We start from the raw sequence: 23,908 nt of genomic DNA, 5'->3' as shown, positions 1-23,908 counted from the left end.
AGAAATAAAGCAACAGGCAGGATTTGTAAAGCATGCAATAACCAGAAAAGCAGTGGTTTATTCAAAGTTAGCATTTCAGCTTGAGTAAAAACTTTAAGGCCACTAGTATTTTTAAAAAATTGCAAGTACTTATACTGTAATAAATGTCACTTCAGTTAACAAGATTGTGGAAACCCTTCAACTTGCAGTTTTGTGATTAATTTCTTCAAAGTTTTTGTCCTACTTGTGACGATATCGTAAGGTAAAAAGTTAACTGTTCAAGAAAGAGGTCATATTGAAGCTTTTTCTTCAACAAGGATAAGTAGGCGTATTATTGCGAAAAAATAGGAAGATCGAAGACTGAAGTCAACATTTTTGTTTGATTTAAACACAATTAGGGTAAAAAGAAAACCCGGGAAAACTTAAAGCTTTGTCCTCGCGTCATGGAAGAAGAGTTTGGAAATTATTACATTATACCAGAAAAGTACTCAACCAGGAAACTTATTCAGACGATAGGTTTAAATGTTTGTCAAAAACGATATAGAACACAATTAGAAGGTGTGGAACATTTATTAATGCTGCAAAATTGCTTAAACCTCATTTACTGAAAATGTACAATATAGAGCGTTTCAACTTTAGCTAGGAAATCATGACCTGGGATAACCAATGAATACAAATAATTTTTTCTAACGAAAAAAGTGGAGTTTGAATGGACCAAACGGACGGAAGTACTATTGGCATGATTTACGAAAAGAACAACAAATATTCTAGTAGCGCCAATTAGATGGAGGCTCTGTCAGAACTTTAGAGTGCTTTGCTTACAATGGTGTGTGCTCAGTTGCGTTTGTTTCAGGTAAAATGAACTCACAATCATATCAAAATGTCCTCCCAAGTCATCTTTTACCAAATACTGAATTTATTGCCGTAGAAAATTGAAAATATCAGCAAAACAATGCATCTATCCATCCGAGTAACAGTGTAAGTATCGAAGTATCGAAGTATCGAAGATGAATGATAATAAATACAATCCCGAATTTTGTCAAAAACTAGTTTCATTCATGAAAACAAGAATACTTGAAGTAATTTGAAGGAATGGCTCCCACACAAGCTTATAAACATATGAATTTTTGTCCTCATATGCTTTTCTTCTATGTTGGCCTTAAAGATTTTACTCAGGTTCAAATATTGATCTGTAATATTTCCTGATAATGAAACACTTACAATTAAATTTTTTTGTCCTTTTTACTTGTATTTAAGGTTAATAATTATCACTCATATGACTTTTTGATCCTAAGATTAAGGTGTGTCCAATTTCTCAAAAAAGTGCAGTGGACTTAAAGTTTTTACTCAGACTGTAATAAACTACTAAAATTAATTTATATTATATTACGTCTCTAAAGTATCATAAATTTAAAATCTATTCTAATAGTTAATGTCTGATTATAAAAAATATTCGTAGTGTCCGAGTTTTTTTTTTTTTTTTTTTTTTTTTGAGCAATCACGATTGCTTATTGTTCTCATTTGACTGTTTTTGGCGTTCCTATCATTTTATTTTCCCACCGCCACCCTCCGCACCATCACCGACGGGCTCCTCACACTGCTGCTCCTATAGCGAAAGCCGTCTCCGGGTTGCATCCATGTCCTACACACACGCGCATACATACACAACTACACCTATGCATACATACGCACCTACACACACGCGCACACATACACACGTACACAAACACATACACACACGCATACATACAGACACCCACACATACACACAACTACCCACACATTCATGCCTGCACACAGACACAAACACATATGCCTACACACACATACACATATCCCCCCCCACACACATTCATACACACAACTACCCACACACTTATGCCAGCTCACAGACACAAACACACATGCCTACACACATACACATAACTCGTACACACAAACACGTACCCCCACACACAAACACACACGCCTACATACACACACTCGTGATTGCGAAAAACATAATTTGAACTCAAGATGCCAAAATTCAAATTATTATTATTATTATTATTTTTTTTTTAAATTTATTTATTTATTTATTTATTTATTTTTTTTTGAGCAATCACGATTGCTTATTGCCTTCATTTGACCATCCTTGATGTCCGGTTCCTTTTTCAGAATGGACCAGGGGCCACTGCAGCATCGCCGTCCACCGGAGGATGGAGCTGCTCCTCTGATCCTAGCCTCCACTAGCAGCACTGTCCACCGTCCTCCTAGGACGATACCATAATTGCAGTCCATTTCCGCGACAAATACTCGTGTTGCCATCTAGTAATAGAACAACAAGTTAACTTCTAATTTATTATAGTTGATTGCAAAATTAGCGGAAAAAATATTGACTGGAATTTTGTTAAAACTATTCTAAATTTCGAGTACGAAAGTGGTTAATTAAGGATGAAAACTTTTTATCCTTTCTTCAGCGAAAAGAGGATTAATTCTGTTTAAATCAATGAAATTTGCTAACTGCACAAGTTCGTTAGAGATTTTTATAAGTCGTTACAAAAGTAATGTAAAAAATATGACATTTAATGCAGTTGTATAGATCATTTGAAGAGCCCTAAAAAGATATAATAGATAAAATAAAGCTTGCAATCCAAGTTATTTTGTTTTTAGCGGAGGCGGGAGGGGGGATTAACGAGATTGAAAAGAAATGTAAAATGAAAATAAAGGATTTTTTTTTGCCTTTTCACTTCTCTTTTACAAATAGAAATTTTTGAAACAAATCATTAAAATGAAGACAATTATATTTTAGATTGTTCGTGGATTAGAATTAAAACAATGACACAGGTATGAAAAATATCAAACGTTGTAAAATGATCAAAAAAAAAAAAAAATCAATAGCACAACAAAAATTAATTTCATGATAATTCAAAATTTTCTCACTACAGTGATCCAAAAATTAATATTAATAACCCTAAAAGGAAGATACGGCAAAAATTTAAATGAACAAATAAGTTTTACTAAAAAGCATTACTTTTAGTAATGAAAATATCATAGAAAATAAAAAGTTTGATATTTTTCCTGAAAGCAAAACAGAAAATGGATGAATTAAATATAAAATAGCAAATTTACTAAACTCGTATGGAAGTGTTTCGGGGTTATAAGTAACTCCTTTTTCCTTTCAAGAAAAATGTCAGCTTGCAGATTAAAAAACTCTACCTTAGTCCATTGTCTCTGCTCACGTCTTTTCTGCAGTAAAATAATAATAAAAAAGAGTTCCCCATGACTTCGAAACATGTGACAGCGTGTTTTTACCAATTTATACTTGAAAAAAAAAATCTTTTAATGGTACATTTTAGTAGTTCTTATTTTCCACTAAACCATCAGTGAACACAAAATAATGCCTCAGTATCAAAAATAAATAATAGAAATTATAACACACCGAAATGAAAAAAAAATGCCTGAAACATAATTAAACAAATAAGTTTTGCTAATAAGTATTACTTTTAGACATGTAAATATCATAACGAAGCAAAGTTTCAAAATTTTCGGAAAAGTAAAAATAATTAGGCAAAGAAGGAGAAAAAGCTTAAATCTACTAAAACTCTCGGGCACGTGTTTCGGGGTTACAAGGAACCGCTTTTTCCTTGCAAAATAGATATGAGCCCATGAATTTAAAGAGTCGTGGCCAAAAAGCGATCCACCCCCCCTTTCTTTTGTCGATACTGAGGCACTACCTTCATTCTCTTTGAGCTCACTAATAATTTAGTGGAAAATAAAGACTTAAAAGTACCAAGTTTTTTTTCCCAAGTATACATTTGCAAAATCAGGCTGACACGTGTTTTGGAGTCATAGGGAGCTCTTTTTTCAATGTAGAAAAGATGTTAGCTTGTTTATGTACAGACAATCGACTGGGACGAAGTTTTTAAATCCTCAAGCTTACATCTGTTTTGAAAGGAAAAAGGAGTTCCTTGTAACTAGCACGGACATTGCCGTGCGAGTACGGCTAGTGTTATACAAATAAAAAATGTTTTTGGCATTTCGTTTTACGGGAAAGCATTAAGAAATACGTAGAAATGTCAATAAGCTTATTATTCAAGAACATCAAAAAAAAAAAAAAAAAAGAGAGAACTAAATAAGTTAACTATTTTTAATTTGCCTGTTTATGTGCATATTTTTTAAACTTAAAATATGTGCACAAAAATGTATGCGCGTGCGAGCTTGATCGCAGGGTTGCCACCGAAGGGGGTGGGGCGCAGACTGCGCCACTAAAATTTTTCGAGGGGTGTTTGAGGGGTATTTTTCTCATTTTTTGGGGGGAGGGGCTCTTGCCTTTTTTGGGGGGAGGGGAGGGTCTCCACAATATTGCGTGCCCGAGGGGGTTGGCACCCCTGTTGATCGATCTCTTTGTACCGAAGGTAAACCAATTGACCCCCACCCCCTGATAAGAAAACGTTTTTTTATTTTAATTAGCGAGTTAACATTCTATAACAAACTTGTCCAATGACATAACCAATTACAGCACTGAGTGACACCGGAGGGAGGGGGTAGGGGTCAACAACGCCACTGATGAGACATGATCGGTGCCAATGAAATACTCATGGTGTTGTAATGGAATGGAGAATCGTTAAGGAAAATTTTGTTTGGTGCTATCTGACCTCGTTCGTTTGACTGAAGATAGTAGCAAAGTAACCTTGAATTTGACCTCGAATTCGATAAAGCAAGTTTCTCTGAGATTCCATTCGACAGTGAACGGTTACGGAAGTGGTGGTGCTGAAAGTTGCCAATCCGCCCAATTTTCCAAAATGAGCAAAGGTCATAGTGAAACGTCAGGTGAGTTTGACGCAGTTTGTGTTTACTCCGTTACAGAAATTTGTTTTGTTGATAATGTAAAACTTTTTTAATGTTTTCCATACAACGAAGATGATATGAAATGTTTTTATAGCATTTTGATCTTGAGCCGTAAATAATTTGAGACACATTCCATAATTGTGCTTCGTTCAAAATAAATTGTTATGAGGTCTTTTTTTTTTGGGGGGGGGGGACGTTAAAAAAGATAATGCTTTAGAAATACGACAGTTTGATGTAATTGCATGCAATGAAAAATGTTGTACAAGTGCCACAAGATTTCATCACCTTTTACATTTAGAATAAACAAATGAAAAATGAGTGTTGATATATACATACTAACAAAGCTAAGTGTGATGTGTTGGAACTTGCGCGTCAGTGATGCTAAAAGGATGAAAGTACATTCTCGGAGTCAATGTTCAATAGTCAATAATAAAGCCGAAACTTAGCATCGCGATTCCTTTCCATATATTTTCGTGTTGAGAGCGAGAAATTCGCTTTAGCTCTAAAATTCGTTGCTCCTGAAAAACTCGCGTTACAGCAGTTTCGCGTAAGTCGAATCGCATTGTAGAGGGAGTCGACTGTACAGTACTATTTTATTACTTAACAGCACCTATGCTGCAATCTACATGCATAAAAAAGAATGTCAGTGTTTGTAGGAGCGAAAACAAGGGGAGGGTCAGTGGTTGGAAGCAGCGCGTTACAAGTAGCAACGCTACTGTAGTAGCTACCTTTGTCAGTATAGTTTGTAGTGTAGACAATTACTTTTTTAAAAAAGTAGTGTAGTGAGTAGTTCGATACAAAAAATAGTAGTTTGTAGCGGTTTCTGGAAACTACTTTTAAATAAATTTAAAAAAAGGGGGGGAGGAGAAAGAGTTAACGTTCAAACGAATTTGACTGGCGCAAGTTTGACAGAAGTAGATCAGTAGATGCAATGATAAACAAGACTCAAAAACACCAGCTGACCTCAGTCATATCATTTAGACGCCTAACATTCTAACCTTTGACGCCATTAGTTGCTTTAACATCGTAATTTTCATATTTCGCCAATATTTGTATTGAATAGAGCCAAGGATACAAGGGAGGGGCGATGGGGGCGATCGCCTCTCCGTTGAGGGATCCTGCACTGGCAATTTTCCCGAATTGAAGTCCTATTTTAGACCAACTTCAGGACTTCTCTGGTTTCCAAAGTTTCTAAAAATCCTCAGAAATATTACGAAATTGAAGTTTTAAAATTAACATTTTGCATACCTTTTTTTTACGGAAAAAGTTCGTCAAATGGAAAAGCCGGGGCGTCTCCTTGAATAAATCTCTATATTTTAGTTGTTTTGGATGAAATGCTCTGGAAGTCCCTCCCCCATCTCCTCCCCCCCAAACATGTAAAGAGAACAGATATGTTGTAAGAAGTAAGTTAAAAAAATCAATTGCCCTATCCTTGAAACATTTCTGGATCCGTTCTTGAATAGAGCTTGACTGAAAAAAAAAATTACAATAGACCTTCGTTTTACGCGGGGGTTACGTTCGACGGAAATGCCGCGTAAATCAAAACCGCGTAAACTGAGACCTAATGTTAGTGTTAAAATAGGGGTTAGGTTCCGCAGATAAAAAAATACTTCATATAATGATGACTAATTGTATAATAAGTTTAAAGTGTACTTTAATCGATTTCTATGCACAAATGCATAAAGAAAACCTAAATTAATTTCGCGTTCTGTTAATAAAAGGGAGCTGGTTTTTTGGCAGTGATTAAGAATTTTTCTTTGTAGTTCTTTGCAGAGCATTAACGCATCCACGATCAAACGCCGGGTATTTTTGCTAGTACTCTTATAACGCTGTAATGCTCTGTTATTGCAAGCTGGCCAGAGCAATTCAATATATCATCCTCTTCTATAACATTTACAGTAGCTTCTTTATTTGGTGAATACTGTAAAAGCCCTTATTTTCACGAGACTTTAATTTCCGCGATTTTCGCTTGCCCAAAATCAAGCATTATCAACGAAATATTGAAGCCTCGCGAAATATTTTTGCTTTTCGACTTTCGGTCTGCTCATATAAAATTCACGAAGTTTTACACTCGCGAAATCACTGATAACTTCATTTTTGCAAAAATAAGTGCTTTTGCAGTTTTGGAACAATAATCTCTTTGAAATCTAAAACATTCAACGGGACATTCTAGGCAGTGAGAAAAAAACAAAGGAGTTATAACTCCTTTGTTTTTACCTGGGTCAGAAATGATTGTGAAAAACAGTCTCTACTTTCTTTCGTTTTCTGTTTTAACTGAAACAACTAAAAACACAACGCTTTGACGTGATTAAAAATCGAGCTTCTTCCTCCCCATTAAAGTAAATAGCAATAAGTATGAAGAACGAACGAGTATTCATTTAGAAACGAAAGCATGTATTGAAGCATATAAAAATTTGAAGAATTTCCAAAATATAAACTAACAAAAAAAAAAAAAAACGATCACTAAATTAAATAGTACACACGCACAAAAAGAAAAAAAAAAAGCTCTCTACTAAGTAAACCATGGATTGCATGGAATTTTCAAACGTCCAGATAAGACGAATCTATGTGAGTAAGAGGGGAAAGTAAAAATTTGATGCGCGTATTCCGCTCATTTGAATGAGACTCTGCGTCTGCAAAAGCTGACATCGGTAAAAAATAATAGATTCGTCCATTTCCGGCTGTAATAAAACGGATGTTTGTTTTTCCATACAATCCGTGGACAGACAGTACATGTTTTCCTAAGTGTGCAAAAAATAGAGTTTCCAAATGTTTAAATTAGAGCCGCTATTAGATAGGCCGACGCATCAGCTTAAGTTTAGCCATTTTGGATCGGATTTTTCATTGTTCATTGTTGCGCTGCTAGGGTTACCACAGCAAAGTTTCGGATTTCGCCAAATTTGCAGAAAATATTATTTTATTTAATAAACAACTCACGTGCCGCTAATAATTGCTTACAATGAACAATCACCAATCGCGATAACTCACTAGAAAAGAACCTCTCAAACACGCGCTCCGATCCAAAATGGCTAATCTTCAGCTGATGCGTCGGCTCGTATATATATAGGGGCCTTAGTAAATGACTTTAAACTCATGTTTGCTCCAGAGAAGCCTTGATTCAAATTTTCATTATGATTACTTTTAATATTGCTGTTGTAAGGCAACGAATTTTCGTAACAATGGGTTTTATATTTAATCATTTAATGGGGAAATTACATGACATTTACTGTTTTCCATAATAAGGTTTTTGAACTAAGTTTTTTAGGAATAAATTATAGCCTAAGTTGCTCCCTTATAATGTAGCTATCTATGGTGAAAAAATGGTTGAAATCTGTCCAGTAGTTTTGAAGATTACCCCGGGCACACATACACACAGAAGTAGCCATTTATGTATAACTAGTGGCACCCGCACGGCTTCGCCCGTAATAGAAAAATTAAAGGTCTTTTGGTTTGCCTGTATATTTACAAATAATGTATGGTGAATTTTCTCGCCAATTGGCTTGTACCGACGTTACAGTTCCACGTTATGATAATTTCGTATCTCGCCAATTGGCTTGTGCCCATGTTACGGTTCCACATTATGATAATTTCGTAATTTATGATAGTTTTTTTCTTAAAATTGGAATAAAAAAAGAACCGCATCGAATTTTCGAAAAATCGCTTCGAGGTGCACACCCCCATGCTACAAACTAACTTTGTGCCAAATTTCATGAAAATCGGCCGAACGGTCTAGGCACTATGCGCGTCACAGACATCCAGACGTCCGGACAGAGAGACTTTCAGCTTTATTATTAGTAAAGATAAAGATAAAGAAGATGATAACGGACATTTTCGGGGAAAAAAATAAAAAATAAATAATTCTTAGTAATATTCCATGTTCAGATGAGCTAATTTATCAATCTAAACCTTTTTTTTCTTTCAATCCTCTTGCGGTGTGTGTGTGTGTGTATAAGGGTGGTCCAAAAAAATCGAAAATTGATAAGTCGCACACTTATATTTTTCCTTTCTTTTTATCTTTTTATTTTCCCTCCTATAAGTCGCCCCTTATATTTTTCCTTTTACGTTAAAACAATTGCAAAAAAATAAATAAATAAATAAATAAATAATTTGAAAAAAATCCTGTTGATAAAACGTTGTCCCTGTACTCCACCATGCGACACAAAAACATTTATTCAAATTTAAAAATTAAAAATATTTACAGTGGCTCCCAAAAGTTGTTCGTACACCTACGACTTTCAATGAAATGGGACTCTATCTATTGGTTAGAACTAATATTTCGGAATAGGTATTTAATTATAAGATTTATGATCAATTTTCAATAAAACTACATGAAATGTTTTTTAAAAATATTAAAACTTATTTTTTTAAAAATCAAAAACCAAAAATGGCCGGAAATTTTATCTCACAAAAGTCTTCGTGCACTTTCAAAATGTCTATATATTATTGAATAATCTAACTTTTGATTAAGTTATTATTTAGTAGAATATCATGCAGTATCAACAACACCTTTTAAACGTCTGGGAATAGATTTCATTCTTTTTTCTTTCTTTTTTTGCGTAATTTCTGAAAAAGTGTTCAACCACACTTCGAGTCTTACTGTTTCTAGCTTTATTTCCGTTTCATAGCCGTATTTTCGTAATCTAGCCTCCAGATATCTCTAAATATGTTACATTAAGTTCAAATCTGGAGATTGAAGGGGTATTTTCTAAACTTTAGGACAATTTTTGAGGCACTAGACGCAAACGTTGAAAACCGTGTGCTTCTTATCGTTATCTTGATAAAGGACAAAGTTGTTTCCAATAACCAAATTTTCGGCTAAGAGTTTAAAATTAGTTTTAAAAATATTTAAATGAACAGCATGATTCATTATGTCATCAAAAAATTCCAAACTACCAAGCCCTGGTACTGATATGCACCCTTACACAAGAACACCTTCACCGTCCTGATTAACTGCTCCAACAAGTTCTTAAGGGTGCTCTTCACTGAGAGTCTGAAAGATTCGGATCTAATGTTAACCTACGGGGGGGGGGGGAAAGTTGGAGCTTGTTTTACAAATTCCTGTAAAGTTTTCGGATCCGTTTTTTTTTCTGAGTATTTTTCAAGACCATGTCTGTTTCTTTTAGTTTTTACTTTTTTGATGTGTCCATTCTCCGATTTTTTAAAATTCGAGAAAAAATGAATTTCTTCGAAAACGAGGTACTGTTGGACATTTCGCTCTGTAAAACATCTGCAACTCGTGCTATCGAAATTTTAAGAACGCCCTGACACGCAAAATATTTCCAGCTCTCTTTTGAGATCTTGTTTGAAATAATGCGACCATTTTTTAAACAAATATCATGATCTAACTATTGAAAAAAATTTCAAAATACGTTCACTTTTTGCATTTGCCCCGCCCTAGAATAGTTACCTCCCCTTTTTGAGGGGTAAAAGCTAATGGGGTGTAAGATTTATTACCCTCTTATTAGTTCCCCTCAATGACCTCCGCTGGACGTCCTTTCTTCTTTCCTCTTTTCCTAAGGCTTTCGTGAAGAATCAAGTGCTTTTGAAAGTGAATCCATGTAGATGCGTGCTATTAGCTGTTAAATTCGCAACATCTGCTTTTTTTCAAATTTGTGGTTTGAAAAGAAATAGATTTGAAAGGAATATTTCTGAGTCAAATTGTTTATTTACAATATAATGAACATTGTTACAATGCTGTCGAATGCGAAAAGTTGACATTTTTCCCTTCCAGTGGAAAAATATTTTTATATATAGATTAAATCGTATTCCAGATACTGTGTATGTTGCATCGTTTTACATGTGTTTTATGTTACTACAAATGGTACACACATAAAGTGCTTTCCACAGCTCAACAAACATTTTTGAAAATTATTTGTGTCTTTAAGAGCCAGACTCGTCAAATTTCTTTAGAAGGTTTGGGAGGTGGAAAATTCAATAGCGGAAAACATTCCGTACACCAACATACTCATTAAATACATAGAAAATCATGAAAAATATATTAGCAATTTAATATGATTCAGTTAATGTAAAAAACACACCGTGGTAGAATTACTAAGCATTGTATGTATTAGTTTTAATGACGTTTTCAGCCTTATGTTGCCGACAAAGCTAACTAAAATGTGAACAATATAGAATGGGGGTTACAAGTTTTCACTGTTTTCTATTTTCATTCTCAGAAGCTAGATCAACATTTTAATACAATGTAGAAAAAATTAATTACAGGCATAAAGGTTTTCAGGTCACATAAGCACCCCCCCCCCTTAAAAAAACATCATTAAAGATCGTCTTAAATTTCGTTTTTATGGCTTTAATTTCAAAAAATTTCGGGAAGGGAGTTTGTGAAAAGTCCTTCTTTGACCATAAAAAAAAAAAAAAAAAAGTCGTCTAAAATTGCATTTTTGGATTTCAAAAACCTGCATGTCCCCAACGTTAATAAAGATGGCCTACAATCATGTTTATAACACTTTAAAAATTTTGCCTCCCCCCCAACATCACACTAAGACTGCGTTTTTAGACTATTTCGAAAAATTTCGGGGAAAGCTTCCGAACTCCCCGTTTCCTAACAGAATTGAAGAACCTGAAATTGTGTTTTTGGCGTTTCAAGTTCAAAAATTTGCTGGTGGAAGATCACAGGACCTCTTACTTACTTCCAAATACTACCAGAGATCGTCTAAAAGTGCATTTTGAACATTTTTATTTTCGAGAAAATTAAAAGGCATAGCCCCCAAACAGAGTGCTTGGGAAAATAGGGAGTATTTCTGAGTAAATAGTATGCTTACGATAAAGATCATGTTAATTAAATATAGAAATGGTTCCCTCTCCTAAACAAGAAGCTAAATCCTTTCTCTCGCTGTATTTACATATTACTAGGAGTCAATAGACTAGAAAATGTGGGATCTCAAAAAAGATTTTTGTTCTATACGAATGAAAATTACTTGATAATCATTGGATTAGAACATTCATTTTATTCTGTGACTGAAGACAGGATACGATAATTTTTCGGCACAGAAGTGCGTAACACAGAACTTAAAAGAAAAAGTTTGTCTTGTTTTTTTTTTTTTAATTGTGAACCCTTACTTGTACCTATAATTGCTTTCCTAAATGTAAGCTGTTCATTTTCATTTTTGTTTCAACTTTATGTATTTCCTGCAAATCTGTTTCTTGCCTTTTTTTTTATTTTTTATTATTGATTCATTAAATGCAAGATGCATGAAAACGAGGCAGAGCGATAAAAACTTTAAAATCTGGCAGAGCGAGGCGTTGAGATTTTTTTCATCTAAGTATTTCGAGATTTTTTTTTTTTTTTTTTTTCAGGCAGATATACATGTAGGTAATATTTTCGTGCCTTCTGAGAAAAAGGACAACCCTTAATATTTATTATGACAACTAACGAGGATCAGACACCAACAAGACTCATTAGAAAATTTTAATAAAAACTCAATGTGTTGAAGTAGAAGCACTATATACACTATATGACCAAAAGCATTGGGACACTTTCAAAAATTCACATGTTTAGGGATTTCTCGAGAAATAATAGACCAACTGCTCTATAATTTGTTTCGCATAAAATGTATACTCTAGTTGTCATTTTCCAATAAAAATTAAGTCTGCTATTCATTTAGGGGACCCACAACAAATTGAGTAAAAAAGTTTTTTGATAATTTTTCATTGCAAATTGCTGGGAATAAGCTATAATTTTCAGAAATGAGTTAAAAATCTATCAAAAACTTATTTTTATATTTTTGTGAAAGTATCTCTTATACCTATGGAAATATAAGCATTTCTTTCAAAAATGCAAAATTTTTTTGAAGGTTTTCGCCTTATATTACGCAGAGTATTTCGTCAAACGTTACTAAACTTTTAAAATATTTGACAGCATTTTAGAGAAACATAATAATAAAATTTGAAGTTAAAATATTGAAAATTTGTTGAAATATGAACAGTTAAAGCTATTAATTTTTCACTGCGCAGACACGAAAGATAGCAATTTATAACGTTCATAATTCAAAGCTCAGATACATCCTACAATCCATGAAAAAAATTCCACCGCAATTTCTTTAAATTTTACAAAAGTTATCAGCAATCTAATGAGCCGAATTTCTATAATTCTAGGATAGGCGACGAATGGTAAGGAATTGTTAGCAAACTGGCAACACTTTCCTGCCATCGTTATAGAGTGATTCATGATAAGAACAGATTATTTGTTGCTGGTCCCCTAAATGAATATCAGACTTAATTGTTATTGGATTTGACGTCTGGAGTATACTTTTCACGAGAAAAAAATTACAGAGCAGAGAGCAATTGGTCTTTTATTTTTTGAGAAATCCGTAAAATTGTGAATTTTTGAAAGTGTCCCAATACTTTTGGTCATATAATGCATGTAATACCTCATGTATTTTGCCGAATTTAGTAACTGGGAATCTGAGACTCTAAAAGTGCTAGGTTTAGTTTTATTGCAAAATTTCAGCGCAAGATAGTTTACAAACATTGAGAGTGGGGGAAGGAGTGATTTTTGCCTTTGAGCTTGGAGCAGGGTGAGCACCCTTGTATACAAAGATCAGAGAAAAATCTTTAATTTTTCAAATTCAGGAAATCCTTATCCGTAGCCGTCCGCGACTTTGCCGTTGTTATGCTCAATTCGAAAGAACTTTCACCATAACAACCCCTTGAGAAATGCTATCGTAGCCTTCTCATCTGCATATAGTACTTAGATAAATAAATAAATATTTTTTCAAAAAGAAAAGGATTCAAAGATAAAGATTAGGGGAATTTTCTGGTCACCAGTGGTGAGAAAAGGCATTTATAGTAGCCACATTTTTTTCTAGTCGCCACTACATTTGTAAAACATAACTAACCAACAAAGTAGTATTTAATTTAGCACTAAAATATAAATATTATCAGTTCAAATAAAGGTTAATGTAAGTAATTAGTGGCATTAATGTTTATTGTACAATCAAGTATTAACTATGCAAAGAGGATCTAGTTTCATTTTTAAGAATGTTTTCTGCTAACTCGGATGGGGTTGGGGAGAGTGGCAAACAGGCAGAGGAAGTGAAAGAATTTCGCCAACCGATAACTAGTTAGTCCCCACTTTTATTCGGCACTCGATTTTTCAGATTTATTAAGTAGGATCATCCATTTTTAAATAATATTTTTTTGTTAGAATTTGGAGTTCATTTCGTTAAAATTCAGTGTGGTCATGTAGGCTATCTTTTTTTTTCCTTCCTTTTTTGATATTATCAATTTTCAATAACGAACATTTTTCTAAAAATAAAACGAATTTATAAATTTATTTATTGCAAATATTCATTCATTCGTTAATTTTTCCTAGATGAGATCAGGAACCGTATTAATGGGGAAAAAAATCTTCGTTTCAAAAATTAATTTTAGTGCGAATGCAAATAAATTAATATCACAAGCGGGATTGCAAAATGCCGCGCCTTTTACACTGAGTAATTTTTCTTTTACCTATGTAGTCAAGACTCAAGAGGGAAAGAACTAGAATTTCCTTGGAAGGGTCTGTAAAAAGCTGCGGTTTCATTTCGCCGTCAGCTATTACCTCCTTCGACTACTCTGCACAGCAGGGGAGCGTCCGGTCTGTCCCCCTGCAAAATGTGACAGGTCACATGATCCATACTTTCATCGGCCACCGCTCGTTCTATTGGTTGTTGAAGTGTCAATCACTTCACTGATGAACATTGCTTTCGTTTAAAGAAAAAGCCCATTTTCAAGCGAGATCGTTTTCTTCCCCACTGAAGAGCAGCCTTAAGATTATGTTCTTAATTTTTTCTTCTATTTACAATTATACAACAATTTAACCAAAAATGTTAAATTCATTTCTATCTGTAAGTAAGACGCAATTCCAAAACTTTTGAGCTTATTTATCATTGATTTTGCGACGAAAAGCGTAAGCTTTCTGTTTTTCACACGATCAAGAAAATTTCCGCGGGAAGAGGTCCCATTTAATCCAGCTAATCAGAGAACTTGGGCGAAAAATTTTAGGTGAAAAATAAATGTAAAATGTTGCATTTAATTCTGTAGAAACTTTTACAGTACTCAAATGTGTATTTTTCATACATTTTTTAACTTTCCATCTCCGATCACGCTTTGTCAACTTTGCCGGTTGACCTTTTCTTGCCTTGTTTTCGGTCCGATTCCTTTCTTCATAGCGTTTTATCAAGCACTTTACTATGCAAACAAATAAATGGGGGGGGGGGAGATAATTTAGAGATATTTCAAACCAATTTACCGCTACTGTGGGAAGAAAAATTCAAATTTTGAATGGTGTTTATGCGGTTTTTTACGAATACCAGCGAATACCGGGACCAAAGACTTCTTATCCCCACGTCACCCAACCGACATTTAAAAAAAAACTATTTCAGAAGACTTTTTTAATGCCAAAATTTTTGTGAGGTTTCTTATTTGATGGATTACGATTTTTACAAAAGATCAGTTTCTGCGATTGAGATTTTTGTAAAGGGTTCCTTTTGAAGTCAGAAACCACCTTGAACAAAAGCTTGTTGAATACTGAACATTATTTTGCAGCAGTTTCCATTTCAAGAAATAATAAGAGTTTCACGGAATTCTTTGCAAACGGCATCTTTAGAATGGAAAAAATTAACTTATTTAGAGACATTTCAAACTAATTTACCGATACTGTGAGGAAAAAATTCAAATTTCGAATGATGTTTGGTTTTTTACGAATACCAGCGATTTAAAAGTAATAAGCACAATATTTAAGAATAAATAAACAAACAATTAAAGCCAAATGGACTTTTAAGGGTCAGTACTCAGTATGGTGTAGAGATATAGACTTGCCTCCACGGGGCGGACCCATAGGCAACGGTTTGCGGCAATATATAGTATGGTATATCACTTTGCAGTTGTTTAGCACAGTATGTTTACACAGTATTTTGAGATACGCACTACGGACACCTCTGTAAAGTTTCACGCCTTATTTTAATACTTTTATTTCGTACTGACGTAAAAATGACATCATTTTAAAAAGATATTTGCCCATTATATCTGTGCTTCTATAGTAATACTGAAACGAATTCAAGATATATATGTCTCCTTTTTTAGACACCGGGGAAAGGAAATGTCACATTGGCTACAACAGCCCTTTGGAAGCAATGAAAAATGGCCCCAGGGAAAAATTGGCGTACGTCACGTGTGTTTCTGCCAAATGGAAATCTACCAATCAACCAGACTTCTTGGCCACAGTGGATCTGGATCCTGAATCGGAGACATTTTCTAAGGTAAGAGACACAAAGAACTGGAATGTTACTTTAAAATCCTGGGATACAAAATGTAGAGCGTTTCAAAACTTACGGGTAAAAATTTTAGAGATAATACAAAACATCTAAACAAGCAAGGAAAGAATCGTTCCGGAACATATATATGGTCACACATAAATAAAATGCTAGCTCAAATCCAAAAACTGACGGATGCTAGCCAAGTGACAATTTCAATACCCAAAAAAAAAAAAAAAAAAATCTAATTTGAATTCTGAAACTTTGAATCCAAATTATGTTTTTCGCAATCACGAGTTGCGACAAGACCCTACTCATTAGAGTTATTGTTTCTAGAAATGGCTCCCCCCCAAGCATGTCCCTCCTCCTGGGTGGTTATGTGTGTATAGTTGTGTGTGTGCACGTAGGCCTGTGTATGTGTGTAAAGGCGCTCACGCGTTGGCGAGTGTGTATGAGCATGCGTGTGAAGGATATGGACGCCACCACCCAGCAGAAGTGGATTCCGGGGGACAGTGGTCAGGAACAGAGCAGCCGTGCCGCCGCCGCGCCGGTGGGCGGTGGTGCTGCTGGTCCAAGCTGAAAAATAATCCCAACGTCAAGGACTGTCAAATGAGAACAATAAGCAATCGTGATTGCTCAAAAAAAAAACGATTTTACATGACATTTTAGTTTTAAAGAGAGGTTTGATGCGGTTGTTAAAAGTTGTGGCCTATAGCTACGCTTGTCAGACGGACCGGTTCTCAGACAAAATCCCGCTGTCCCGGCCGGTTCACTTTTCATCCCGGTAAAAGATAAATTTGGTTATAGATGACCAAAAAAGTCTAAAAATAATTAACTGTGAAGGGTAATTTACTACGTCATTTGTAACCTTTACTTGTAAAATTAACCTCGGATTAGTTTCCGAGTTAAGTGAAGATTTTTGCAACAAGATTAAAATTAAAAAAATCTTTCCAAAAAATTCTAGCCAACAAAAGTACATATAAATATTGTTCAAATTTTTATTCCTCATACAAAGAGTTTATTCTTACTTAAGTAAGTTATAAATATAGGTATGTAAGAAATAAAATGTTGAAATGTTTCCGCTTGTGTCATTTTTATTACCCCTGGTTTAGGTTTAATTGGTAACCATTTATTCATAGCATTGAGAATGAACTACCCAGTAAAACACTCTAAAACCAGCCATTTAAAATACCTGCCATTATGGATGAGGGGGAGCATTCCTGTGTCCCAGTTGAACATTTCAGAAATGTGGCAAGCCTACCTTTAGATCAATTATATGAGTCGCAACTAGGCTCATTATTTAAAAAGATCAGATGTGTCAAATACCCGCTCCCATCGTCCCCAGGTTTGAAAAATTAATGTTTTTTCGCGTAAGTACGCTTGTACTACGCTGTTTTGTGATAAAATTTTGCATTGATTATGAATTGCACTGTCCCTACCCTGTAAGAACTCTAAATGACGGGCCTGGTTGCAACGGTCAGTAGCATCTTGTCAGAATCAGGGGCGTGCACAAAAATTTTGGAGACCGTCACAAATGACTTTTTCGGGCCCCCCTCTATATTGTTCACCCCTATACTTCCCGCCTATTTTTAAAAGTAATGGCCCCCTTCAGGCTCGGGCTCGGGCCAACAGGCCCCCCCCCCCCCGCGTGTACGCTTCTGGTCAGAATGGCTCGTTGTAGAGCTGATCGGTGCATTGTCATTGCAGACAGCAAATTCCAATGATTGCTTCAATCCATTCTTGAAAACTAAAATGCTCTGAAATAAAAATAAAAAAATTTATGTAATAACTTTGATCTTTTTCGTGTGAGTCAGCTTCTGGTTTTGTGCGCATTTAACGCGTCAACATTGCGTTAGTACCATATGTTCGAATATTGTTCTAGCTTGTTTAGATATTTTCTATTGCCCCTTAAAATTTATCCCATAAGTTTTGAAACACCTGAATTTCACGTGTGTCGTATCTATTTTTTTTATAAAGCTTTAAATGGCTACAAGAATGACCCAAGTAACGCGTTCACGGCCTTTGTTTTTCCATTTTTTACAGATTATACACAAGTTAGAAATGCCGAATGTGGGTGATGAGCTCCACCATATGGGTTGGAACGCTTGCAGCAGTTGCAAAATTTGCACCGTACGGCGGGACAAGCTCGTAGTGCCTGGTCTCAATTCGGACCGGATATACATAGTTGACACAACATCGGATCCCAAACAGCCTCGTATCTTCAAGGTATTTGTTTCATTGTTAATATTACTGAAAAAAATATTTTTTCATGTGTGCTTTTGAGACGGCTGCGGTGGCCTTTTCTCTCCCTCACCCCCCCCCCTTTTAGTGTGAAGCCTTTCGTTGATGTCGTGTTCTGATCGGTAAGACGTTGAACTCGGAGGAGGAGGGTCCTGAGCTCTTTGCCAGCCGGTCAAATACTCTCTGAACTTGTAAAGGTGGCTGGTGCACGTCAAATCTGCCGTGGTCACAAAGTTCTCGAAGTTCCTTTTCGACATATCAGGGAATGCTGGATTAAGGATTCCTTGGCTTCTGGTCTGGATCAATAAACAAAGCTGTTTTTAGGGCGCCTTCCAACTGGTTGAACCATGAGTAGGGATAGGTACGGGGAGCCTGGAGTGTAGTGTGTGCTTCTGAATGTTTTTAACATCCATAATGCTTAATTTAGCCGCGACGATGTTTTTTGCCGTCTGATAATTTAAGTATGCTTATTTGAAAATGTTTCAGTTAAAAAAGGTTGCTTAATTTGTTGACAAAATGAAATAACTGTTCTAAAAACTCTATTGACTAAAAAAACTCTATAAACGGAATCAGTTGACTTGGAATCATGGTGATTGAAAATACAATCTGCACAAGTTGTGAACTAAATCATCTTCGGCCTTAAGATTAACTTGTCAATATGTCAATCAACCTGCAGTGAGATAGCAACAAATGCCCGTCCTTCTTCTCAGGTCAAACTGGATTTAAGTCAGACGTGATGACACTAGATTGGTTAGTATTTTTTGTAAGTGAAACAGAAATTGGGTAAAATTGGAAGACACCGTTATGATACAGAAACGGAGAAAAGAGAAATGCCGGAAAATGAAAAGGTGGCAGAAGGAATTTAATAGCTGGTTCATAAATTGACTTTTAAACTACTCTTTTTAAACTTTGTATATAGTCTAATGTATACAGGGTGTAACAGTACAGCGTTTACAATAGGGTTCCCAATCCCGAAATCCCGATCCAGAATCCTGCGGGATCCCACAGGATATTTAACGGGACTGATCTCGTGGTATTTTGCTCTCAATCCCGCAATTTATTTTTTCTTCAAACGTTTTACAGCTTTTGCGGCTCATAAAACGACTATTTTCACAATCACCATCTGAAGTCAAAGTTCCTCCTCGTATATCTGCAAGAAGAGCAAGAAAAACTGTGTCTCGTTTGACCAACTATGGATTTCCAATTTAAGAACACAATAAAAATAGGGAATATTTTTCTGAGAATGCATTGGTATTCTCATTCGAGGTTTCAGTTTTCATTCGTTCAGCAAGTAAGACAATGCTTAAAACTTGTAAGCATTTTCGAAAACCATCACTAAAACTCAAAGTCCAGTAAATTACGCTTTAGAAAAAATAGAGAAAGTGTATTTCACGTTCCGAAACCCGCTGGAGTAGTCTAAATGCAATGTTCGAGCACTTCTGTAAGCTTTAGTAATGCACTCAAAATCTTTAAGTTATAAAATGTGCACTCCAAAGAAGCAAGCAATGAAAAATCTCACATCTATATATATATATATATATATATATATATATATAAATGAAAATGTTTGTGTCTGTGAATCATCCATGAACTCAAAAACTGCCCGACAGATTTGGCTGAAACTTTCACCGTTTGTTATTTTTGGTACTGGGAATATTTATAGACCAGTTCGAAAAAAATACGATCGATAGTTCCTTTTTTATTCCAATTTAAGTCACAATCCATTGGATAAATACGAATAAAATTATCGGCTGCAGAAATTAATTCGCGGGAAAGATCTCATTGATAAGAAGTTCGCTGTTGCCATTTTTCTTGAGTTTGAACAAATAAATTCTTTCTTTATTGTTTTTATGGCTTTTCATGCAACGGGGGGATTTAAAACTTTTTCTATTTGATATTTTTAGCGATTGATTGATCTTGCAAACTGCGTGAGTACAAAATTTGAGTATAGTCACGGCTTCACTTGATACCTGGACCGATTATTATGAAAATTGCTGTATATATGTATTTTTAAACGGAGAAGGTGCATAATATGCTCATTGAAGCCACTCGCCACCAGGTGGCACTGCAGAGTAGCAACTTCTGCCCCGTTCAACCGATTGTCATGAAAATCAGTATAATGATGTATTTTTTTGTTGGCGTAGCAACGCGCGTCGGGTACAGCTAGTTATTTATATATTTGGCACATGTTTAAAAGGGGCGACAGAAACTTGTATGAAACACAGGATGACTCGCATGACAAAGCAAGTAAGTGAAGCTACTCATGTTTTTGAATTCCTCTTACTTTTACTGAGACTGCGACTTGGTGAAATGGTGCAATCAAGCAGTATCTACCCCTTGTTGCAATGAATCAAGTTCACTGATACAATGACCAGGACCCGATTAACCTCTGAAGCTAAATCTCATTTTAGGGCCCCACCTTTTGTTTTCAGTACATATTTTCTAAAACTTCTACGCACATTAAAATAAAACTCACTAATGCTATATGTATCATTGCCAAAAACGGCAAGCAGACTTCCAATAAAAGTTTATTCTCCCCCCCCCCCCCCCCCCGCCCCACAAACATAGGGAATTTTTGAACGTGTCACATTTTTGTACTCCCATTCGCAGCAGATAAAGGTGCTTAGTAGTTGTTTCAGATTTATCACTTCATAAAAATTATCAAGTGTGATAAAAGTATATTGTAGCTCGTTGGGGGTAAATTTCACAGTTGGAAATTGCTTGCTACTACATTTTATGAACTGTGTTCCCACTTTTTAAAATTCCTAAGAAATTTTTACTTTGCGAGTTCTAATGTTTGAATACTTTTAAAAATACATTCGAAAGCAAAAACTGAAATTTTAAAGTTATTTTTGGGCCCCCTGTCAGTTCCGAGAGGAAGCTCAAGCTTCCTGAGCCTTTTAGGTAATCAGGCCCTGAAAATGACCAACGTTAGAAAGCAACAAAGGTATAACCAATGCAAGTTAAATTGGATACAGCAATGCACATATCCAACAGACATCGTTTTGTCCCAAATTTGCAGTTCTTGAGCAAAACCCATCATGAAAAAGAAAAATGTATTTCAGAAGGAGATGAAGTTAATGTCCATTTTCTGATTTTTAAAAAAAATCAATAAAATGGTCGACTTTCTTCTTCGTCTTTTTTTTTTTATTTTTTTAGAAAACAAAGAAAACTCCAGAATGGGATCGTTTCTAAAATTTTAAAAGTATTTTTTTCTGAAAGAGATGCTTAAAAACATAGAACCTGACCATTTTTTAAATAATTTATTTAAGTATAATATTTTTAAAAAATTACTTCAATCGGAGCGCTTTCGTTGTTTACACTTCTGTCGTGTGACATCACAAATGATGCAATGCCATTCAAGGTTGCCATTCACAGAACAAAATATTTAATTCGCATCTTTATGCACGTGTATTGGCAACGATATGGTTGATAACAAGCGCAGAGCGCAATTTTAATTCGCTGCTTGATTATCATAACGTGGAAACGTAGTGGAAAGATGCGGCAAATTGCATCATTCGTGACGTCATAGAGACCACGCCTTGTTTGAAAAATCGGCCCTTTTAAAAAAATTAGTTTAAAAAAAACTGTTGGGAAAATAAAAGTATTTTCTGGGTCCATGTAATTTTTTTTTTTTGCTCATTCTATCCGTTTCAATGACTAAAAGTAGTACTTTTGACTGAAGGAAACCACCCCATTATTAAATTTTAGGAAAACCAATTGCAGTGGAGCCACACACCACGTGTTTTTATCAAATGCATTATTTTTTTAAATCAAAAATCCTTATTCATATTCTTTACAAGTAGGGATTGCAATACTTTACCAAAAATGCAATACCGGTATTTTTTTTAACGTTATACCGAAATACCGGGTATTTGAAATTTCCCAGGAAACATTCAAAAACGTAATGTTTCGCTGCCATATTTCATTATTTCGTTTAAAAAGTGCATTATTTACTTGTTGTGAACAAATATAAAACAAAGGAACAAATATCATAACAAAAAATCAATAATAGCGAAAAACTCCATGCTAATTTTCACTAAGCCTAGAATCATTGTAGTGAACAAACTTCCTTCAGTTGAATATATTCTTTCTGAATTTACGCAGGCCGATGGTACTCTAAAAATGCTCGTCGACCTCCTGTAGTTGCCTGAAAGTTCTTCCTCTTAAAATAATTTGGTCTTTAACTTGTTGGTTTTGAAAAAAAATCACTTTTGTGAATGTTAGTGTTTCTTTTGTATTGTGGGTAGCTTTTTCGTCGTTATTAATCATAGCTAATTGTAAATGTTTGTCGAGCGACAGTTTTTTGAGCAATCACGATTGCTTATTGCTTTCATTTGACTGTTTTTGTCGTGCTATCATTTTATTTTCCCACCGCCACCCTCCGCACCATCACCGTCGATCGGCTCCTCACGATGCTGCTCCTATAGCGAAAGCTGTCTCCAGGGTGCATCCATGTCCTACACACACGCGCATACATACACAACTACACACACACACACACATACACCTACACACACGCATACGTACAGACACCTACACATACACACACACAAAAACATACACACAACTACTCATACACACACGCATACATACAGACACAAACACATCTGCCTACACACACATACACATATCCCCCCACACACACAAATTCATACACACAACTACCCACACACTTATGCCAGCACACAGACACAAACACACATGCCTACACACACACATGCCTACACACACACATACCCCCCACACACGAACACACACGACTACATACACACTCGTGATTGCGAAAAACATAATTTGAATTCAAGATGTCAAAATTCAAATTAATTTTTTCTTCTTTTTCTGGATTAACATCCTCCGCGATTTCCTCTTGGTCAGAATAGGTTTGTGTTTGCTTTTTATTAACCTTTTGGTTAGAAATTTACAATGAATTTGATCTTGTTAATATCTTTTTTTTTTTTTTCGCTTTCTTTTCGAAATTCTTTGCAATTATGTAATTATATGAAAATATGTTCCAACTGATTATGCCTTTTTTCTTTGCAAATGTTTAAGGCATTATAAATATTACCTCGCTTACTGTAAAAACTGAGTAGCTAGACAGAACAGCACGCTAATACCGATTACAACAAATTACTGTTTGTTATCCTAACAAGAAAATTTTTTCTCTAAATTCAGTGCAGTCGAAACAAATATATTTTTTAAAAAATATCATAAAGAATAGTTGCAATTGATTGTTGGAATGAACTTCTCATGGCGCAAAATTTAAATTCCAATACTTTTATACATTTAAAATTAATTTGTATAATAGGGGTTGTAAAAAACGGAGATTTAAAAACGTGTTTCGCATCAACTCACATAAGTACGATTCATCACACCATCTAAGTGATGAAAGTATCATTATACAATCTTTCTGCTACTTATTCATCGATTTTCCATAAATTCGTGCTTTTGAAGCCAAATTTTTACTTCAATAGATCTATTTTGGTACTGTGCCTGTGAAAAAGAAATTAACATCTAAAAAAAATTATATTAATTTGAATTTTTGGCATCTTGAATTCAAATTATGTTTTTCGCAATCACGAGCGTGTGTATACGCGTGTGTTTGT

At 35.0% G+C, this 23,908-nt stretch overlaps 1 protein-coding gene across 1 annotated transcript in view; it reads left to right on the top strand.

Moving 5' to 3' along the window:
* The first annotated feature begins 4,644 nt into the window (after positions 1 to 4,644).
* The window catches only part of LOC129216927 (methanethiol oxidase-like), a 62,026-nt gene continuing 42,762 nt past the window's right edge, over positions 4,645 to 23,908 (top strand). Inside the window, exons 1-3 of the mRNA XM_054851144.1 lie at positions 4,645 to 4,791; positions 15,892 to 16,067; positions 18,105 to 18,287. Coding sequence (XP_054707119.1) covers positions 4,764 to 4,791; positions 15,892 to 16,067; positions 18,105 to 18,287 — 387 coding nt within the window. The 5' untranslated portion in view covers positions 4,645 to 4,763. The remainder of the gene's footprint in view (positions 4,792 to 15,891; positions 16,068 to 18,104; positions 18,288 to 23,908) is intronic.

The sequence above is a fragment of the Uloborus diversus genome, chromosome 2 (genome assembly GCF_026930045.1).
Source record: "Uloborus diversus isolate 005 chromosome 2, Udiv.v.3.1, whole genome shotgun sequence".
Classification (NCBI taxonomy): domain Eukaryota; kingdom Metazoa; phylum Arthropoda; class Arachnida; order Araneae; family Uloboridae; genus Uloborus; species Uloborus diversus.
Note: the sequence above shows the minus strand (reverse complement) of the source record. Positions and strands in the feature narration are given on the sequence as shown.